Below are 23,401 nucleotides of genomic sequence, written 5' to 3'. Positions count from 1 at the left end.
AGAAATAACCTTTACAAGCAAAGTGCCTCAGATGCTGAAGGTGAAAATTTGTATGCCTCAGTTCAATTTTTATTCTGTCTACATAGCTACTTTATTATTTCATTACTGTTATACCCTTGTAAATACATACTTGTTTCTCACACAATTATGACTGTTTTTGCAAGACAAATGTTGAAAAGACAAAATATTGTGAATTGAATTCATTGCTATTAAATAATAACAAGACATTTCATTAACTGATCTTAATAAAACATGACATTTGAAAAGCATCAGCATGAGCAAGTAAATATATTTAAACAAAACCCACCAAAAGCACACTTATCTTGCAGAAAATTCAGGATAACTTGGTTGATTGCAATCACTCTCAGACTCAAAACACTTAGGACATTGATTATGTGCCTCTGTATATTCTGAATAATGGTGCCACCCAGAATTAATTCTGCTTGATCTAACCACCACCATTACCAATAACATTCAAAATAATGAAAGAGCTGAAGAATGATAAAATAAATAAATAAACAAACAGGATGTTTCTCCATAAACACAATTAAAAATCTTTAGACTGCAGGGGTAGTGTATCCTTAAAAGGCATTGTGTGGTTTTATTAGATTTTTGACAGAAATACTTAAATAAGCTGAAGTTAATAGATATTTGCAGGAATATTTGATTAGGTTTTACAAACTATTATTTTTTTTGTTCATGGACAATATGTTTGTTGCTTGAGTAATGGTGGCAGCCACATAGGACCAGTGTTTCATTAATATTTGTGTCATATATTTAAAGGTCCATGGCAACCTATACCAACAACAGATCCGGTGAAAGATCTGCCATATTAAAAAGCATGACTGTGCCTAGACTGTACTCTATTCCAGTGCTTTAAGCAGTGGACGATTTTATCTGCCTTATTGCATTTAGTAGTTCCTGCACCATCAGCACCAAAACAAATGACTACACATGCACACCCCAAAGAAAGAAAGAGAGAGAGAGAGAGAGAGAGAGAGAGAGAGAGAGAGAGAGAGAGAGAGAGAGAGAGAGAGAGAGAGCATGCATGATACCTGATGACAGAGGGGAGAAAAAAGCCTGCTCAAGGAGAAATCTATAATAGGGACGGTAAAAGTAGCTGTTTGCTGATCCAAAGCTATTATCTAATTGCTGGGCTATTAGTAATTTATTGGACACATCAATCTATCTCCTAGTCTGCTTCCAAGTAACAGGAAACATCCATTGCATGAGATAAAACAGTTATAACAAATTAAAGATTTTGTTGAAACAGAAAAAACAGGGCAAATTTATACATGTAATTCCAACACAGCAAGCAACAGAATGTTAAATCACCATTTTATTTAGCATTTATTATTATTTTTATCATTACATAATTCATATTCAGTATTTCAGTTTCACACACTAACTCAACACTCCCATCATGTGGTGGTCAGTGTGTCAGTGTGTATTTTTGATTTGGAATTAAATTATGTATGTTTTAAGCTAAGGTGCACTTTTCTTAAAGACATTATTTAGTAGTTCCTGCTATAACATAGCAAATTTTAAATAAATGTTTATTTTTCAACAGGGTAAACTTTAGCACGTTTTTAAAATTTCAAGGTACATTTTTACTGTTTAATATGCCCAGCATGTTGGATTAATTATGCATACTGTATATTGGTCTTTTTTTTACATTTACATTTACAGCATTTGGCAGATGCCCTTAAATCTCTATCATTGGATACAATCATTATTTTATAATTATAATAATTATAATAATTTAATAATATAATTATAGAATAATTATAATAATTTTTGTAGCCTAAAAAATCTGATGTTTTAAATGCATTTTCAAAATGTAACAATAAGCTTACCTAGATATTGGCATCGGATCATATTATAACATAATAGCATTTTTCTTCCAAATACAGGATGTACAAATGCAAGAATTATTTTCAGTGTCAAAAGCAGCACAGGACAGTACATTAACCAAATAATATGATACAATACATTCTAATACAATGCAATAAAGTGCAAAGCAGCATAACAAAGTCAGATACAATATACAAAATCTTCATGTGGATACTGCTGATACAGCAAACATGTAAGGGTTGTGTCGGTACCTGATTCACTTTGCCTTTTGTAGGTCACCTTAACTAACAATTTATCAAACATCACTCCTTCACAATCCTACACTTACTGGAGATACGTTTTTAGGCATATAACTTGATTTAAAACTTTGAATCCAGAGCATGCTTGAAAAGAGTTTAACATTTGGCAATCTGTCCAGAATTAAATAAGGTTAAAATCCCCCCTAAAAACCCTCTGTTGCTTCAAATGTTATTTCTGCCTGTTGCATGTGCTGAACTAGTCATCGACTCTCTTTCTATATTCATAATACACTCATTTTAGTTTTTCTATTGACCCACAGCACTGAAAAACATGCTCTATCCTAAATAATGCTGTGTGGAATCATTTTTTACATTTTTATATTTTTCTTTAATTTAATCTATAATTCCCAGGAGAAAAAGAGAGATATCCCTTTGTTTACCAGGTAAAACAATTGTTCAAACAAAATGATGTAGAAGCACTATATGTTTAAATATTCTTGTTTTTCTTATCTTATTATTATTATTATTATTATTATTATTATTATTATTATTATTATTATTATTAGCTTGAAAGGTACAAAAATAAAAATAAAGTCTTTCATCTTTTCCCCATATGCTCATAAGAAATTTTTTGACATTTGGTCCTTCCAATTGTTTTGACCCGATCTTAGGCCAAGGGCAGCATTTCTGGATCCTAAAAAAAAAACGCCAGCCCTGGGAGTTACTCTAACCTTAAATATAAAATAAACATTTTATACAAATTTGAGTTGTGTAAGTGATATAGTGAGTGACACGCGTGTGAGCAAATTGGATTGATTAGGCATTTGTTCCCCTAAATCTTGGTTGTATGATTTTGATTTTAATTTTATACAAAACAAATTAAAGTAGAAATACATGATAGATCCCTATCCCAGGAAAACCCTTAATGACATGCACATTCACAACTAGAAGCATGTATAAATTATATATTCAGACAGTCATACTCTTCTCTATCTATTTGTATGGCATGATAATACAATACTGGTATTCGTTTAGTTATACATTATGTCAAACATCTTGTACCGAATATAATTAAGACATTATATGATAAAATAATTCAGCTATTGCATAAACCACAATTTTTTTCCAACACAGTTTATTGGTGTCAAATATTCCTTTATCAGAATAACCAAAACAACAGAGGAATTTCCATATCTTGGTGTTGCTCTGTACTTTAGAAAAACAACTGATTGAATATGGGTTATCCATAGCAAATAGAGGCTGTTAGGTACTGATAGGTTAGACTATTATATCAACAAATTTAGTTTATGTTATTTTTACTGTATTGTGAGACTGTGTCTGTGTGTACAAAATCACTTTATGGTCAGATTACAGATATACTGTATGCCCTATACTTGAAGTGCAATGTAGTAATGTTCTGTTTATCATCATAGAAAGAGAGGATTTATGAGTCCAGAGGATTTGAGAGTTACGCAAAGATAAGTCACTAGAGATGAAGAAAATATTTGGTCTTATCAGGTACATTGGTTGAGTTATTTATGACTTCTTGTCTTATCTGCTTAAGTCTACATCCCTCTCCATCCTAGGTTCCATAAAATACAATGGTTGAACTGTCAACCATCAATAGCTGATGTGGCACATTTGCTAGTATGTAAAAAAAAAATCATAAGTCTGCCTATCTGTATGTATATGAATAAACGACACCCCCATTTTCTTCTGCTGTAAAGCATTTTCTACACTTACATATTTCAGCAAGAGTTTTAGAGTGAGCAGCCATGAGAAGTGCATAATGAGGGATGAGGAACTCTTTATCATGCTGAAAAACTCTTTATAAGAACCATATACTTTTATAGCACTGTGAATAATATTCATTAGTATGTTAGTATGCGCTACTATGTCTTTTACATGGAAAACTTATTTTATTATTTTGATCTTATTCCAGTTTCAAGTTTCAGGTAAGATAATAGTTTGGTAATTATCATTGTCTGGTAATAGTAGTACATTTTATTAAATGTCTGATTGACCAAATCAGTACATTTCTCTATTCTACCTCGTAAAATAGTGGCTTACCAGAAATTTCTTGTTATTGTTTTTATTAATTATTATTTAATTATTGTTCAATAGGAAAACTCAAGGCACACTAAAGGAATATATAATTTATATTTTATATTAAAAGGATTTCTGAATAATTAATAACATAGATAGACAATATCAAATGTATCTCAATTATATATACAACATTGTGATTTAGTAATGAAACCACTAACAGGCAATGTGGATATATTGGGTAGCAACTGACTGGTGGTTTCTAAGTTGTGTTGAAAGCAAGAACATTTATGAATTTGAACACCTTTGACAAGGGCCAAATTGTGATGGCTAGACAACTGGTTCAGAGCATCTGCAAGGTAGCAGGTATTTTGGAGGATTCCTGCTATGTAGGTAGTACCGACTTAAATAGTTAGTACCCACCAAAATAGTCCTAGGAAGCTCAGTCTGTAAACTGGCAACATTGCAACGGTATTATCTAATGGTATTGGCCTCTTTAAGCAGGATAATGCAACCTGTGACTGCCAATCAAAAAATATTCAGGAACAACCTTATGAGTTTAATGGAACATGGTGTCAAGGTGTTGACTTCCAAATTCCCCAGATCTCAATACAATTGTGTATCTGTGCTGAACAAACAACTACAATGAGTCCAACATTGCAACTTCTTGCAAATTTTAAGTATCTGCTGCAAATACCTTGGTGCCAGAAACATCAGCACAATTTTAGGCATATGGTTTTAATGTTATGGCAGATCAGAGTATAGATCTAATACACTCTGTATTATTAATTATCTTTTATACCAATAGTATGTGCCATTCAGCTTTTAAGTAATTCAATTACTATAGTACAATATATGTACCAAAATATGTACCAGCCCAGGAACAAGGAAAATTACAGTTGGGTAACCTGCAGCAAAAAAAAAAAAAAAACTGCATCAAAAAGTAGCATATAAATTATAAAATAATCTCATTACTTTTTAAAAATTTTTCTTACACTACAGTGCCCACCTCTGTTTTATTTTAATTATTTCTATTAACTTTCATATTATAAATATCAGGAACTAATAGCATCTGGTGTAATTACAGCAACATCATGTGCAATTAAAAAAGGTAGATAATAAGGACATGTTTTTTGGTGATGTGTAGCATATTTTTGGCCAGAGAGAGCATAATACATATAATATACAGAACAGAAACAGAGCCTTAATGGTCTATTTAGTATTTTAGCCTGCAACATGCCCCATTGGCAGCATTAATATATGCTTAGTTATTCTGCATGGATTATAAAAACCATAACCAGAGCAATCCAGTCCAAAGATTGCTGAATTCATCATTTGTAAAGAGAAACTCAAGACTAAGGATACTAAAGAAAATCTACTTAATGTGGAAAAATGTTTGTACCCTGAGAGCTCCTTAAGTAATTTTGCATATATACAGGCTCAATAATGTGTGTGTAGGTATCCAACTGTGTATAGATATTTTTTCAATTATTCCAATTGTATATACGGATTATGATGCAAAGTTTAATTTGCTTTTTTTTTAAAATTGCAAATATGAATTTTTAGAAACATTTGTGAAACTCAGTCACTTCATATGAATGACTTGAGATAAATGTAAAAAGCTGTAATAAAATAAAATATTTAAATATTTAATTCTCAGAAAACAAATGGCACAATGTAAAATGAGGGACTCTTGATGTGTGGCAATACATTTTCAATAGCTGAGCTGCATTAAATGAAGATTTAACACTATTTGCCTTTAGGAGATGCTTTGTTTGGAATTTGTGGAATGTGCATTATTGAATTGAAAAACAATTATGCAATAAATATGCTTTGCAGTCACCCATAGGTGATTGTCATATAATAAAAATATGCATGTGAGAGTAAAAATCATGAAAATAAAGAAAGACATTCTTAAAACGCTAAAGGACAGACTAAGTTTGTAACTGAACATATATAAATAAATGCTATAAAATGACAAAAAAATTTAATTTATTGCAGCTGAGAGTTCAGAATCAACAAGAGACAGTACTGTTACAACTACATCAGATACAACAATACTAATTATTGACTTTGCCACAAGAAGTGAAAGGTCAGAAACAACCACAGCCAACTCTCCGACAACAACTCAAAATGCAACTTTACAAACTAATGACTATGCCAAAACAACTGAGAGTTCAGAAAAAACAACAACCAACTCTCCTACAACTACACCAGATGCAACTAAACCAATAACTGACTCGGCCACAACAGCTGAGAGTTCAGACACAAATACAACCAACTCTCCTACAACTACACCAGATGCAACTATACCAACTACTGACACTGCCACAACAGCTGAGAGTTCAGAAACAACTACAGCCAACTCTCCTACAATTACACCAGATGAGACTATATCGACTACTGACTCTGCCACAACAGCTGAGAGCTCAGAAACAACTACAGCCACCTCTCCAACAACTAAACCAGATGCAATTTTACAAACAAGTGACTCTATTACAACAGCTGAGAATTCAGAAACAACCACATCCAACTCTCCTACAACTACACCAGATGCAACTATACCAACTACTTACTCTGCCCCAACAACTGAGAGATCAGACACAACTACAGCCAACTCTCCTACAACTACACCAGATGCAACTATACCAACAAGTGACACAATTACAACAGCTGAGAGTTCAGAAGCATCCACATCCAACTATCCTACAACTACAACAGATGCAACTATAACAACTAGTAACTCTGCCACACAAACTGAGAGTTCAGAAACAACCACAGGCAGCTCGTCTACAAGTACATCAGATACAGCTATACCAAATACTGACTCTGCCACACAAACTGAGAGTTCAGAAGCAGCTACCGCTATCTCTCCTACAACTACACTAGATGCAACTATACCAACTAGTGACACTATTACAACAGCTGAGAGTTCAGAAACAACCACAGGCAGCTCTTCTATAAGTACACCAGATGCAACTATACCAACTACTGACTCTGCCCCAACATCTGAGAGTTCAGAAACAACTACAGCCAACTCTCTTACAACTACACCAACTAATGACACTATTACAACAGCTGAGAGTTCAGAAACAACCAGCGGCAGCAATTCTATAAGTACACCAGATGCAACTATACCAATTAGTGACACTATTACAACAACTGAGAGTTCAGACACAACTACAGCCACCTGTCCTACAACTACACCAGATGCAACTATACCAACTACTGACTTTGCCCCAACAACTGAGAGTTTAGACACAACTACAGCCAACTCTCCTACAACTACACCAGATGCAACTATACCAACTGGTGAAACTATTACAACAGCTGAGAGTTCAGAAACAACCAGCGGCAGCACATCTACAACAACACCAGATGCAACTATACCAACTAGTGACATTATTACAACAGCCGAGACTTCAGAAACAACCACAGGCAGCTCTTCTACAACTACAGCAGATACAAGTATCCCAACTACTGACTCTGCCCCAACATCTGAGAGTTCAGAAACAACTACAACCACCTCTCCTACAACTACACCAGATGCAACTCTATCAACTAGTGACTCTGCCACAACATCTGAGAGTTCAGAAACAACTACAGCCACCTCTGCTACAACTACACCAGATGCAACTATTCCAACTGGTGACACTATTACAACAGCTGAGACTTCAGAAACAACCAGCGGCAGCGCATCTACAACTATACCAGATGGAACTATACCAACTACTGACTCTGCCCCAACATCTGAGAGTTCAGACACAACTACAACCACCTTTCCTACAACTACACCAGATGCACCTATACCAACTAGTGACTCTGCCACACAAACTGAGAGTCCAGAAACAACTACAGGCAACTCTTCTACAACTACACTAGATGCGACTATACCAACTACTGACTCTGTCCTAACAACTGAGAGTTCAGACACAACTACAGCCACCTCTCCTACAACTACACCAGATGCAACCATACCAACTAGTGACACTATTACAACAGCTGAGACTTTAGAAACAACTACAGCCAACTCTTCAACAACTACACTAGATGCAACTATACCAACTACTGACTCTGCCCAAACAACTACAGCCACCTCTCCTACAACTACATCAGATGCAACTATACCAACTAGTGACACTATTACAACAGCTGAGAGTTCAGAAACAACCACAGGCAGCTCTTCTACAACTACACCAGATGCAACTATACCAACTAGTGACACTATTACAACAGCTGAGAGTTCAGAAACAACCACAGGCAGCTCTTCTACAACTACACCAGATGCAACTATACCAACTACTGACTCTGCCCAAACAACTACAGCCACCTCTGCTACAACTACACCAGATGCAACTATTCCAACTGGTGACACTATTACAACAGCTGAGAGTTCAGAAACAACCATAGGCAGCTCTTCTAAAAGTACACCAGATGCAACTATACCAACTAGTCACTCAGCCCCAACATCTGAGAGTTCAGAAACAACCACAGGCAGCTCTTCTACTACTACACCAGATACAACTATACCAACTACTGACTCTGCCCAAACAACTACAGCCACCTCTGCTACCACTACACCAGATGCAATTATACCAACTGGTGACACTATTACAACAGCTGAGAGTTCAGAAACAACCACAGTCACCTTTCCTACAACTACACCAGATGCATCTATACCAACTACTGACTCTGCAACAACAGCTGAGAGTTCAGAAAGAACTACAGCCACCTCTCCTACAACGACACCAGATGCAACTATACCAACTAGTGACACTAGTATAACAGCTGAAACGTCAGAAACAACCAGTGGCAGCTCATCTACAACTACACCAGATGCAACTATACAAACTAGTGACTCTGCCACACAAACTGAGAGTTCAGAAACAACTACAGCCAACTCTCCTACAACTACACTAGATGCAACGATACCAACTACTGACTCTGCCCCAACATCTGAGAGTTCAGACACAACTACAGCCACCTCTCCTACAACTACACCAGATGCAACTACACCAACTAGTGACACTATTACAACTGCTGAGAGTTCAGAAACAACTACAGCCACCTCTCCTACAACTATACCAGATGCAACTGTACCAACTAGTCACACTATTACAACAGGTGAGAGTTCAGAAACAACCACAGGCAGCTCTTATACAACTACACCAGATACAACTATACCAACTACTGACTCTGCCCCAACATCTGAGACTTCAGATACAACTACAGCCACCTCTGCTACAACTACACCAGATGCAACTATACCAACTGGTGACACTATTACAACAGCTGAGAGTTCAGAAACAACTAGCGGCAGCACATCTACAACTACACCAGATGCAACTATACCAACTGGTGACACTATTACAACGGCTAAGACTTCAGAAACAAGCAGCGGCAGGGCATCTACAACTACACCAGATGCAACTATGCCAACTACTGACTCTGTCCCAACAACTGAGAGTTCAGACACAACTACAGCCACCTCTCCTACATCTACACAAGATGCAACTATACCAACTAGTGACTCTGCCACAACATCTGAGAGTTCAGAAACAACTACAGCCACCACTGCTACAACTACACCAGATGCAACTATTCCAACTGGTGACACTATTACAACAGCTGAGAGTTCAGAAACAAGCAGCGGCAGCACATCTACAACTACACCAGATGCAACTATAACAAGTAGTGACTCTGCCACACAAACTGAGAGTTCAGAAACAACTACAGCCAACTCTCCTACAACTACACTAGATGCAACTATACCAACTACTGACTCTGCCCCAACAACTGAGAGTTCAGACACAACTACAGCCACCTCTCCTACAACTACACCAGATGCAACTATACCAACTACTGACTCTGCCCCAACAACTGAGAGTTCAGACAAAACTACAGCCACCTCTCCTACAACTACACCAGATGCAACTATACCAACTAGTGACACTATCACAACAGCTGAGAGCTCAGAAACAACTATAGCCAACTCTCCTAAAACTACACCAGATGCAACTATACCATCAACTGACTCTGCCCCAACAACTGAGAGTTCAGACACAACTACAACCACCTCTCCTACAACTACAGCAGATGCAACGATACCAACTAGTGACTCTATCACAACAGCTGAGAGCTCAGAAACAACTATAACCAACTCTCCTAAAACTACACCAGATGCAACTATTCCAACTGGTGACACTATTACAACAGCTGAGAGTTCAGAAACAACCAGCGGCAGCACATCTACAACTACACCAGATGCAACTATACCAACTAGTGACACTATTCCAACAGCTGAGACTTCAGAAACAACCAGTGGCAGCGCATCTACAACTACACCAGATGCAACTATTCCAACTGGTGACACTATTACAACAGCTGAGAGTTCAGAAACAACCACAGGCAGCTCTTTTATAAGTACACCAGATGCAACTATACCAACTAGTGACACTTCTACAACAGCTGAGAGTTCAGAAACAACCACAGGCAGCTCTTCTACTACTACACCAGATGCAATTAAACCAACTACTGACTCTGCCCCAACATCTGAGAGTTCAGAAATAACTACAGCCAACTCTCTTACAACTACACCAGATGAAATTCTATCAAGTACTGGCTCTGCCACAACATCTGAGAGTTCAGAAACAACTACAGCCACCTCTTCTACAACTACACCAGATGCAACTATACCAACTAGTGACACTATTACAACAGCCGAGAGTTCAGAAACAACCAGCGGCAGCACATTGACAACGACACCAGATGCAACTATACCAACTGGTGACACTATTACAACAGCTGAGAGTTCAGAAACAACCAGCGGCAGCACATCTACAACTACACCAGATGCAACTATAACAAGTAGTGACTCTGCCACACAAACTGAGAGTTCAGAAACAACTACAGCCAACTCTCCTACAACTACACTAGATGCAACTATACCAACTACTGACTCTGCCCCAACAACTGAGAGTTCAGACACAACTACAGCCACCTCTCCTACAACTACACCAGATGCAACTATACCAACTACTGACTCTGCCCCAACAACTGAGAGTACAGACAAAACTACAGCCACCTCTCCTACAACTACACCAGATGCAACTATACCAACTAGTGACACTATCACAACAGCTGAGAGCTCAGAAACAACTATAGCCAACTCTCCTAAAACTACACCAGATGCAACTATACCATCAACTGACTCTGCCCCAACAACTGAGAGTTCAGACACAACTACAACCACCTCTCCTACAACTACAGCAGATGCAACGATACCAACTAGTGACTCTATCACAACAGCTGAGAGCTCAGAAACAACTATAACCAACTCTCCTAAAACTACACCAGATGCAACTATTCCAACTGGTGACACTATTACAACAGCTGAGAGTTCAGAAACAACCAGCGGCAGCACATCTACAACTACACCAGATGCAACTATACCAACTAGTGACACTATTCCAACAGCTGAGACTTCAGAAACAACCAGTGGCAGCGCATCTACAACTACACCAGATGCAACTATTCCAACTGGTGACACTATTACAACAGCTGAGAGTTCAGAAACAACCACAGGCAGCTCTTTTATAAGTACACCAGATGCAACTATACCAACTAGTGACACTTCTACAACAGCTGAGAGTTCAGAAACAACCACAGGCAGCTCTTCTACTACTACACCAGATGCAATTAAACCAACTACTGACTCTGCCCCAACATCTGAGAGTTCAGAAATAACTACAGCCAACTCTCTTACAACTACACCAGATGAAATTCTATCAAGTACTGGCTCTGCCACAACATCTGAGAGTTCAGAAACAACTACAGCCACCTCTTCTACAACTACACCAGATGCAACTATACCAACTAGTGACACTATTACAACAGCCGAGAGTTCAGAAACAACCAGCGGCAGCACATTGACAACGACACCAGATGCAACTATACCAACTGGTGACACTATTACAACAGCTGAGAGTTCAGAAACAACCAGCGCCAGCGCATCTACAACTCCACCAGATGCAACTATACCAACTACTGACTTTGGCCCAACATCTGAGAGTTCAGAAACAACTACAGCCAACTCTCCGACAACTACACCAGATGCAACTATACCAACTACTGACTCTGCCACAACAACTGAGAGTTCAGGCACAACTACAGGCACCTCTCCTACATCTACAGCAGATGCAACTATACCAACTACTGACTCTACCACAACATCTGAGAGTTCAGAAACAACTACAGCCACCTCTGTTACAACTAGACCAGATGCAACTATACCAGCTGGTGACACTTTTACAACAGCTGAGAGTTCAGAAACAACCACAGCCAACTCTCCTACAACTACAGCAGATGCAACTATACCAACTACTGACTCTGCAACAACAGCTGAGAGATCAGAAACAACTACAGCCACCTCTGATACAACTACACCAGATGCAAGTATACCAACTGGTGACACTATTCCAACAGCTAAGAGTTCAGAAACAACTACAGCCACCTTTCCTACAACTACACCAGATGCAACTATTCCAACTGGTGACACTATTACAACAGCTGAGACTTCAGAAACAACCAGCAGCAGCGCATCTACAACTACACCAGATGGACCTATACCAACTACTGACTCTGCCCCAACATCTGAGAGTTCAGACACAACTACAACCACCTCTCCTACAACTACACCAGATGCAACTATACCAACTAGTGACTCTGCCACACAAACTGAGAGTCCAGAAACAACTACAGCCAACTCTTCTACGACTACACTAGATGCGACTATACCAACTACTGACTCTGCCCTAACAACTGAGAGTTCAGACACAACTACAGCCACCTCTCCTACAACTACACCAGATGCAACCATACCAACTAGTGACACTATTACAACAGCTGAGACTTTAGAAACAACCAGTGGCAGCGCATATAAAACTACACCAGATGCAACTATACCAACTACTGACTCTACCCCAACATCTGAGAGTTCAGACACAACTACAGCCACCTCTCCTACAACTACACCAGATGCAACTACACCAACTAGTGACTCTGCCACACAAACTGAGAGTTCAGACACAACTACAGCCAACTCTTCTACAACTACACTAGATGCAACTATACCAACTATTGACACTGCCCAAACAACTACAGCCACCTCTCCTACAACTACATCAGATGCAACTATACCAACTAGTGACACTATTACAACAGCTGAGAGTTCAGAAACAACCACAGGCAGCTCTTCTACAACTACACCAGATGCAACTATACCAACTACTGACTCTGCCCAAACAACTACAGCCACCTCTCCTACAACTACATCAGATGCAACTATACCAACTAGTGGCACTATTACAACAGCTGAGAGTTCAGAAACAACCACAGGCAGCTCTTCTACAACTACACCAGATGCAACTATACCAACTAGTGACACTATTACAACAGCTGAGAGTTCAGAAACAACCACAGGCAGCTCTTCTACAACTACACCAGATACAACTATACCAACTACTGGCTCTGCCCAAACAACTACAGGCACCTCTGCTACCACTACACAAGATGCAATTATACCAACTGGTGACACTATTACAACAGCTGAGAGTTCAGAAACAACCATAGGCAGCTCTTCTACAACTACACCAGATGCAACTATACCAACTAGTGACACTATTACAACAGCTGAGAGTTCAGAAACAACCACAGGCAGCTATTATACTACTACACCAATTACAAATATACCAACTACTGACTCTGCCCAAACAACTACAGCCACCTCTGCTACAACTACACCAGATGCAACTATTCCAACTGGTGACACTATTACAATAGCTGAGAGTTCAGAAACAACCATAGGCAGCTCTTCTAAAAGTACACCAGATGCATCTATACCAACTAGTCACTCAGCCCCAACATCTGAGAGTTCAGAAACAACCACAGGCAGCTCTTCTACTACTACACCAGATACAACTATACCAACTACTGACTCTGCCCAAACAACTACAGCCACCTCTGCTACCACTACACCAGATGCAATTATACCAACTGGTGACACTATTACAACAGCTGAAAGTTCAGAAACAACCACAGCCACCTCTCCTACAACTACACCAGATGCATCTATACCAACTACTGACTCTGCAACAACAGCTGAGAGTTCAGAAACAACTACAGCCACCACTGCTACAACTACACCAGATGCAACTATACCAACTAGTGACACTAGTATAACAGCTGAAACGTCAGAAACAACCAGTGGCAGCTCATCTACAACTACACCAGATGCAACTATACAAACTAGTGACTCTGCCACACAAACTGAGAGTTCAGAAACAACTACAGCCAACTCTCCTACAACTACACCAGATGCAACTACACCAAGTAGTGACACTATTACAACTGCTGAGAGTTCAGAAACAACTACAGCCACCTCTCCTACAACTATACCAGATGCAACTGTACCAACTAGTCACACTATTACAACAGGTGAGAGTTCAGAAACAACCACAGGCAGCTCTTATACAACTACACCAGATACAACTATACCAACTACTGACTCTGCCCCAACATCTGAGACTTCAGATACAACTACAGCCACCTCTGCTACAACTACCCCAGATGCAACTATACCAACTGGTGACACTATTACAACAGCTGAGAGTTCAGAAACAACTAGCGGCAGCACATCTACAACTACACCAGATGCAACTATACCAACTGGTGACACTATTACAACGGCTAAGACTTCAGAAACAACCAGTGGCAGGGCATCTACAACTACACCAGATGCAACTATATCAACTACTGACTCTGCCACAACAACTGAGAGTTCAGACACAACTACAGCCACCTCTCCTACAACTTTACCAGATGCAACAACACCAACTAGTGACACTATCACAACAGCTGAGAGCTCAGAAACAACTATAGCCAACTCTCCTAAAACGACACCAGATGCAACTATACCAACTGGTGACACTATTACAACAGCTGAGAGTTCAGAAACAACCAGCGCCAGCGCATCTACAACTCCACCAGATGCAACTATACCAACTACTGACTTTGGCCCAACATCTGAGAGTTCAGAAACAACTACAGCCAACTCTCCTACAACTACACCAGATGCAACTATACCAACTACTGACTCTGCCACAACAACTGAGAGTTCAGGCAAAACTACAGGCACCTCTCCTACATCTACAGCAGATGCAACTATACCAACTACTGACTCTACCACAACATCTGAGAGTTCAGAAACAACTACAGCCACCTCTGCTACAACTACACCAGATGCAACTATACCAACTGGTGACACTTTTACAACAGCTGAGAGTTCAGAAACAACCACAGCCAACTCTCCTACAACTACAGCAGATGCAACTATACCAACTACTGACTCTGCAACAACAGCTGAGAGTTCAGAAACAACTACAGCAACCTCTGATACAACTACACCAGATGCAACTATACCAACTACTGACTCTGCCCCAACAACTGAGAGTTCAGACACAACTACAGCCACCTCTCCTACAACTACACCAGATGCAACTATACCAACTACTGACTCTGCCCCAACAACTGAGAGTTCAGACAAAACTACAGCCACCTCTCCTACAACTACACCAGATGCAACAATACCAACTAGTGACACTATCACAACAGCTGAGAGCTCAGAAACAACTATAGCCAACTCTCCTAAAACGACACCAGATGCAACTATACCAACTACTGACTCTGCCCCAACAACTGAGAGTTCAGACACAACTACAGCCACCTCTCCTACAACTACAGCAGATGCAACTATACCAACTAGTGACTCTATCACAACAGCTGGGAGCTCAGACACAACTATAGCCAACTCTCCTAAAACGACACCAGATGCAACTATACCAACTACTGACTCTGCCCCAACAACTGAGAGTTCAGACACAACTACAGCCACCTCTCCTACAACTACACCAGATGCAACTATTCCAACTGGTGACACTATTACAACAGCTGAGAGTTCAGAAACAACCAGCGGCAGCACATCTACAACTTCACCAGATGCAACTATACCAACTAGTGACACTATTCCAACAGCTGAGACTTCAGAAACAACCAGTGGCAGCGCATCTACAACTACACCAGATGCAACTATTCCAACTGGTGACACTATTACAACAGCTGAGAGTTCAAAAACAACCACAGGCAGCTCTTCTATAAGTACACCAGATGCAACTATACCAACTAGTGACACTTCTACAACAGCTGTGAGTTCAGAAACAACCACAGGCAGCTCTTCTACGACTACACCAGATGCAATTAAACCAACTACTGACTCTGCCCCAACATCTGAGAGTTCAGAAATAACTACAGCCAACTCTCTTACAACTACACCAGATGCAATTCTATCAAGTACTGTCTCTGCCACAACAGCTGAGAGTTCAGAAACAACTACAGCCAACTCTCTTACAACTACACCAGGCGCAATTCTATCAACTACTGACTCTGCCCCAACATCTGAGAGTTCAGAAACAACCACAGCCACCTCTCCTACAACTACACCAAATGCAACTGTACCAACTAGTGAGACTATTACAACAGCTGAGAGTTCGAAAACAACCACAGGCAGCTCTTCTACTACTACACCAGATGCAACTATACCAACTACTGAGTCTGCCCAAACAACTACAGCCACCTCTCCTACAACTACACCAGATGCAACTATACCAACTAGTGACACTATTACAACAGCTGAGAGTTCAGAAACAACCAGCGGCAGCGCATCTACAACTACACCAGATGGAACAATTCCTACTGGTGACACTATTACAACAGCTGAGAGTTCAGAAACAACCACAGGTAGCTCTTCTATAAGTACACCAGATGCAACTATATCAACTAGTGACACTATTACAACAGCTGAGAGTTCAGAAACAACCACAGGCAGCTCTTCTACTACTACACCAGATACAACTCTACCAACTACTGACTCTGCCCAAACAACTACAGCCACCTCTGCTACAACTACACCAGATGTAACTATACCAACTAGTGAAACTATTACCACAACTGAGAGTTCAGAAACAACTACAGCCAAATCTCCTACAACTACACTAGAGGCAACTATACCAACTACTGACTCTGCCCCAACAACTGAGATTACAGACACAACTACAGCCACCTCTCCTAAAACTACACCAGATGCAACTATACCAACTACTGACTCTGCCCCAACATCTGAGAGTTCAGAAACAACTACAGCCCCTTCTCCTACAACTACACCAGATGCAACTATACCAACTAGTGACACTATTACATCAGCTGAGAGTTCAGAAAAAACCAGCGGCAGAACATCTACAACTACACCAGATGCAACTATACCAACTACTGACTCTGCCCCAACAACTGAGAGTTCAGAAACAACTACAGCCACCTCTCCTACAACTACACCAAATGCAACTATACCAACTAGTGACACTATTACCACAGCTGAGAGCTCAGAAACAACTACAGCCACGTCTGCTACAACTACACCAGATGCAACTATACCAACTACTGACACTATTACAACGGCTTTGACTTCAGAAACAACCAGTGGCAGCGCATCTACAACTACACCAGATGCAACTATACCAACTACTGACTCTGCCCAAACAACTGAGATTTCAGACACAACTACAGCCACCTCTCCTACAACTACACCAGATGCAACTATACCAACTAGTGACACTGCCACAACATCTGAGAGTTCAGAAACAACTACAGCCACTTCTGCTACAACTACACCAGATGCAAATATACCAACTAGTGTGACTATTACAACAGCTGAGAGTTCAAAAACAACTACAGGCAGCACATCTACTACTACACCAGATGCAACTATACCAACTACTGAGTCTGCCCAAACAATTACAGCCACCTCTGCTACAACAACAACAGATGCAACTATTCCAACTGGTGACACTATTACAACAGCTGAGAGCTCAGAAACAACCACAGGCAGCTCTTCTAAAAGTACACCAGATGAAACTATACCAACTAGTGACACTATTACAACCACTGAGAGTTCAGAAACAACCACAGGCAGCTCTTCTACAACTTCACCGGATGCAACAATACCAACTACTGACTCTGCCCCAACATCTGAGAGTTCAGATACAACTACAGCCACCTCTGCTACAACTACACCAGATGCAACTATACCAACTAGTGAGACTATTACAACAGCTGAGAGTTCGAAAACAACCACAGGCAGCTCTTCTACTACTACACCTGATGCAACTATACCAACTACTGAGTCTGCCCAAACAACTACAGCCACCTCTGCTACAACTACACCAGATGCAACTATACCAACTAGTGAGACTATTACAACAGTTGAGAGTTTAGAAACAAGCACAGGCAGCTCTTCTATAAGGACACCAGATGCAACTATACCAACTAGTGAGTTTGCCACAACCCCTGAGAGTTTAGACACAACTACAGCCAACTTTCCTACAACTACAATAGATGCAACTATACCAACTACTGACTCTGCCCCAACAACTGAGATTTCAGACACAACTACAGCCACCTCTGCTACAACTACACCAGATGCAACTATTCCAACTGGTGACACTATTACAACAGCTGAGAGTTCAGAAACAACCAGCGGCAGCACATCTACAACTACACCAGATGCAACTATGACAACTAGTGACACTATTACAACAGCTGAGACTTCAGAAACAACCAGTGGCAGCGCATCTACAACTTCACCAGATGCAACTATACCAACTACTGACTCTGCCCCAACAACTGAGAGTTCAGACACAACTACAGCCACCTCTCCTACAACTACACCAGATGCAACTACACCATCTACTGACTCTGCAACAACAGCTGAGAGTTCAGAAACATCTACAGCCACCTCTCCTACAACTACACCAGATGCAACTATACCAACTAGTGACACTAGTACAACAGCTGAGACTTCAGAAACAACCAGTGGTAGAGCATCTACAACTACACCAGATGCAACTATACCAACTACTGACTCTGCCCCAACAACTGAGAGTTTAGACACAACTACAGCCAACTTTCCTACAACTACAATAGATGCAACTATACCAACTACTGACTCTGCCCCAACAACTGAGATTTTAGACACAACTACAGCCACCTCTGCTACAACTACACCAGATGCAACTATTCCAACTGGTGACACTATTACAACAGCTGAGAGTTCAGAAACAACCAGCGGCAGCACATCTACAACTACACCAGATGCAACTATGACAACTAGTGACACTATTACAACAGCTGAGACTTCAGAAACAACCAGTGGCAGCGCATCTACAACTTCACCAGATGCAACTATACCAACTACTGACTCTGCCCAAACAACTGAGAGTTCAGACACAACTACAGCCACCTCTCCTACAACTACACCAGATGCAACTACACCATCTACTGACTCTGCAACAACAGCTGAGAGTTCAGAATCATCTACAGCCACCTCTCCTACAACTACACCAGATGCAACTATACCAACTAGTGACATTAGTACAACAGCTGAGACTTCAGAAACAACCAGTGGTAGAGCATCTACAACTACACCAGATGCAACTATACCAACTACTGACTCTGCCCCAACAACTGAGAGTTCAGACACAACTACAGCCAACTCTCCTACAACTACAATAGATGCAACTATACCAACTACTGACTCTGCCCCAACAACTGAGATTTCAGACACAACTACAGCCACCTCTCCTACAACTACACCAGATGCAACTATACCAACTACTGACTCTGTCCCAACAACTGAGAGTTTAGACACAACTACAGCCACCTCTCCTACAAATACACCAGATGCAACTATACCAACTAGTGACTCTGCCACAACATCTGAGAGTTCAGAAACAACTACAACCACCTCTGCTACAACTACACCAGATGCAACTATTCCAACTGGTGACACTATTACAACAGCTGAGAGTTCAGAAACAACCAGCGGCAGCACATCTACAACTACACCAGATGAAACTATGACAACGAGTGACACTATTACAACAGCTGAGACTTCAGAAACAACCAGTGGCAGCGCATCTACAACTTCACCAGATGCAACTATACCAACTACTGACTCTGCCCCAACTGAGAGTTCAGACACAACTACAGCCACCTCTCCTACAACTACACCAGATGCTTCTATACCATCTACTGACTCTGCAACAACAGCTGAGAGTTCAGAAACATCTACAGCCACCTCTCCTACAACTACACCAGATGCAACTATACCAACTAGTGACACTAGTACAACAGCTGAGACTTCAGAAACAACCAGTGGTAGAGCATCTACAACTACACCAGATGCAACTATACCAACTACTGACTCTGCCCCAACATCTGAGAGTTCAGACACAACTACAGCCACCTCTCCTACAAATACACCAGATGCAACTATACCAACTAGTGACACTATTACAACAGCTGAGAGCTCAGAAACAACTACAGCCAACTCTCCTAAAACTACACCAGATTTAACTATACCAACTAGTGACACTATTACAACAGCTGAGAATTCAAAAACAACTACAGCCACTTCTTCTACAACTACACCAGATGCAACTATACCAACTAGTGACACTATTACAACAGCTGAGACTTCAGAAACAACCAGTGGCAGCGCATCTACAACTACAACACATGCAGCTATACCAACTACTGACTCTGCCCCAACATCTGAGAGTTCAGAAACCACTACAGCCACCTCTGCTACAACTACACCAGATGCAACTATTCCAACTGGTGACACTATAACAACAGCTCAGAGTTCAGAAACAACCAGCGGCAGCACATCTACAACTAAACCAGATGCATCTATACCAACTAGTGACACTATTACCACAGCTGAGAGTTTAGAAACAACCACAGGCAGCTCTTCTATAAGTACACCAGATGCAACTATACCAACTACTGACTCTGCCCCAACATCTGAGAGTTCAGAAACAACTACAGCCAACTCTCTTACAACTACACCAGGCGCAATTCTATCAACTACTGACTCTGCCCCAACATCTGAGAGTTCAGATACAACTACAGCCACCTCTCCTACAACTACACCATATGCAACTATACCAACTAGTGACTCCGCCACAACAGCTGAGAGTTCAGACACAACTACAGCCACCTCTCCTACAACTACACCAGATGCAACTTTTCCAACTGGTGACACTATTACAACAGCTGAGAGTTCAGAAACAACCACAGGCAGCTCTTCTATAAGTACAACAGCTGCAACTATACCAACTAGTGAGACTATTACCACAGCTGAGAGTTCAGAAACAACCACAGGTAGATCTTCTACTACTACACCAGATGCAACTATACCAACTACTGAGTCTGCCCAAACAAGTACAGCCACCTCTCCTTCAACTACACCAGATGCAACTATACCAACTAGTGACACTATTACAACTGCTGAGAGTTCAGAGACAACTACAGCCACCTCTCTTACAACTATACCAGATGCAACTATACCAACTAGTGACACTATTACAACAGCTGAGAGTTCAGAAACAACCAGTGGCAGCGCATCTACAACTACAACAGATGCAGCTATACCAACTACTGACTCTGCCCCAACATCTGAGAGTTCAGAAACCACTACAGCCACCTCTGCTACAACTACACCAGATGCAACTATTCCAACTACTGACTCTGCCCCAACAACTGAGAGTTCAGACACAACTACAACCACCTCTCCTACAACTACACCAGATGCAACTATACCAACTAGTGACACTATTACAACAGCTGAGAGCTCAGAAACAACTACAGCCAACTCTCCTAAAACTACACCAGATATAACTATACCAACTAGTGACACTATTACAACAGCTGAGAACTCAGAAACAACTACAGCCACTTCTTCTACAACTACACCAGATGCAACTATACCAACTAGTGACACTATTACAACAGCTGAGAGTTCAGAAACAACCCGTGGCAGCACATCTACAACTACACCAGATGCAACTATACCAACTAGTGACACTATTACAACAGCTGAGACTTCAGAAACAACCAGTGGCAGCGCATCTACAACTACAACAGATGCAGCTATACCAACTACTGACTCTGCCCCAACATCTGAGAGTTCAGAAACCACTACAGCCACCTCTGCTACAACTACACCAGATGCAACTATTCCAACTGGTGACACTATAACAACAGCTCAGAGTTCAGAAACAACCAGCGGCAGCACATCTACAACTAAACCAGATGCATCTATACCAACTAGTGACACTATTACCACAGCTGAGAGTTTAGAAACAACCACAGGCAGCTCTTCTATAAGTACACCAGATGCAACTATACCAACTACTGACTCTGCCCCAACATCTGAGAGTTCAGAAACAACTACAGCCAACTCTCTTACAACTACACCAGGCGCAATTCTATCAACTACTGACTCTGCCCCAACATCTGAGAGTTCAGATACAACTACAGCCACCTCTCCTACAACTACACCATATGCAACTATACCAACTAGTGACTCCGCCACAACAGCTGAGAGTTCAGACACAACTACAGCCACCTCTCCTACAACTACACCAGATGCAACTATTCCAACTGGTGACACTATTACAACAGCTGAGAGTTCAGAAACAACCATAGGCAGCTCTTCTAAAAGTACACCAGATGCATCTATACCAACTAGTCACTCAGCCCCAACATCTGAGAGTTCAGAAACAACCACAGGCAGCTCTTCTATTACTACACCAGATACAACTATACCAACTACTGACTCTGCCCAAACAACTACAGCCACCTCTGCTACCACTACACCAGATGCAATTATACCAACTGGTGACACTATTACAACAGCTGAAAGTTCAGAAACAACCACAGCCACCTCTCCTACAACTACACCAGATGCATCTATACCAACTACTGACTCTGCAACAACAGCTGAGAGTTCAGAAACAACTACAGCCAACTCTCCTACAACTACACCAGATGCAACTACACCAACTAGTGACACTATTACAACTGCTGAGAGTTCAGAAACAACTACAGCCACCTCTCCTACAACTATACCAGATGCAACTGTACCAACTAGTCACACTATTACAACAGGTGAGAGTTCAGAAACAACCACAGGCAGCTCTTATACAACTACACCAGATACAACTATGCCAACTACTGACTCTGCCCCAACATCTGAGACTTCAGATACAACTACAGCCACCTCTGCTACAACTACACCAGATGCAACTATA

General features: G+C 40.8%; 1 protein-coding gene across 1 annotated transcript in view; it reads left to right on the top strand.

Moving 5' to 3' along the window:
- The first annotated feature begins 3,847 nt into the window (after positions 1-3,847).
- LOC113635158 (mucin-5AC-like) overlaps positions 3,848-23,401 on the top strand; it is a 54,548-nt gene continuing 34,994 nt past the window's right edge. Inside the window, exons 1-3 of the mRNA XM_047811874.1 lie at positions 3,848-4,048; positions 6,141-7,324; positions 7,463-8,147. Coding sequence (XP_047667830.1) covers positions 3,970-4,048; positions 6,141-7,324; positions 7,463-8,147 — 1,948 coding nt within the window. The 5' untranslated portion in view covers positions 3,848-3,969. The remainder of the gene's footprint in view (positions 4,049-6,140; positions 7,325-7,462; positions 8,148-23,401) is intronic.

Source organism: Tachysurus fulvidraco, chromosome 1 (genome assembly GCF_022655615.1).
Source record: "Tachysurus fulvidraco isolate hzauxx_2018 chromosome 1, HZAU_PFXX_2.0, whole genome shotgun sequence".
NCBI lineage: Eukaryota > Metazoa > Chordata > Actinopteri > Siluriformes > Bagridae > Tachysurus > Tachysurus fulvidraco.
Note: the sequence above shows the minus strand (reverse complement) of the source record. Positions and strands in the feature narration are given on the sequence as shown.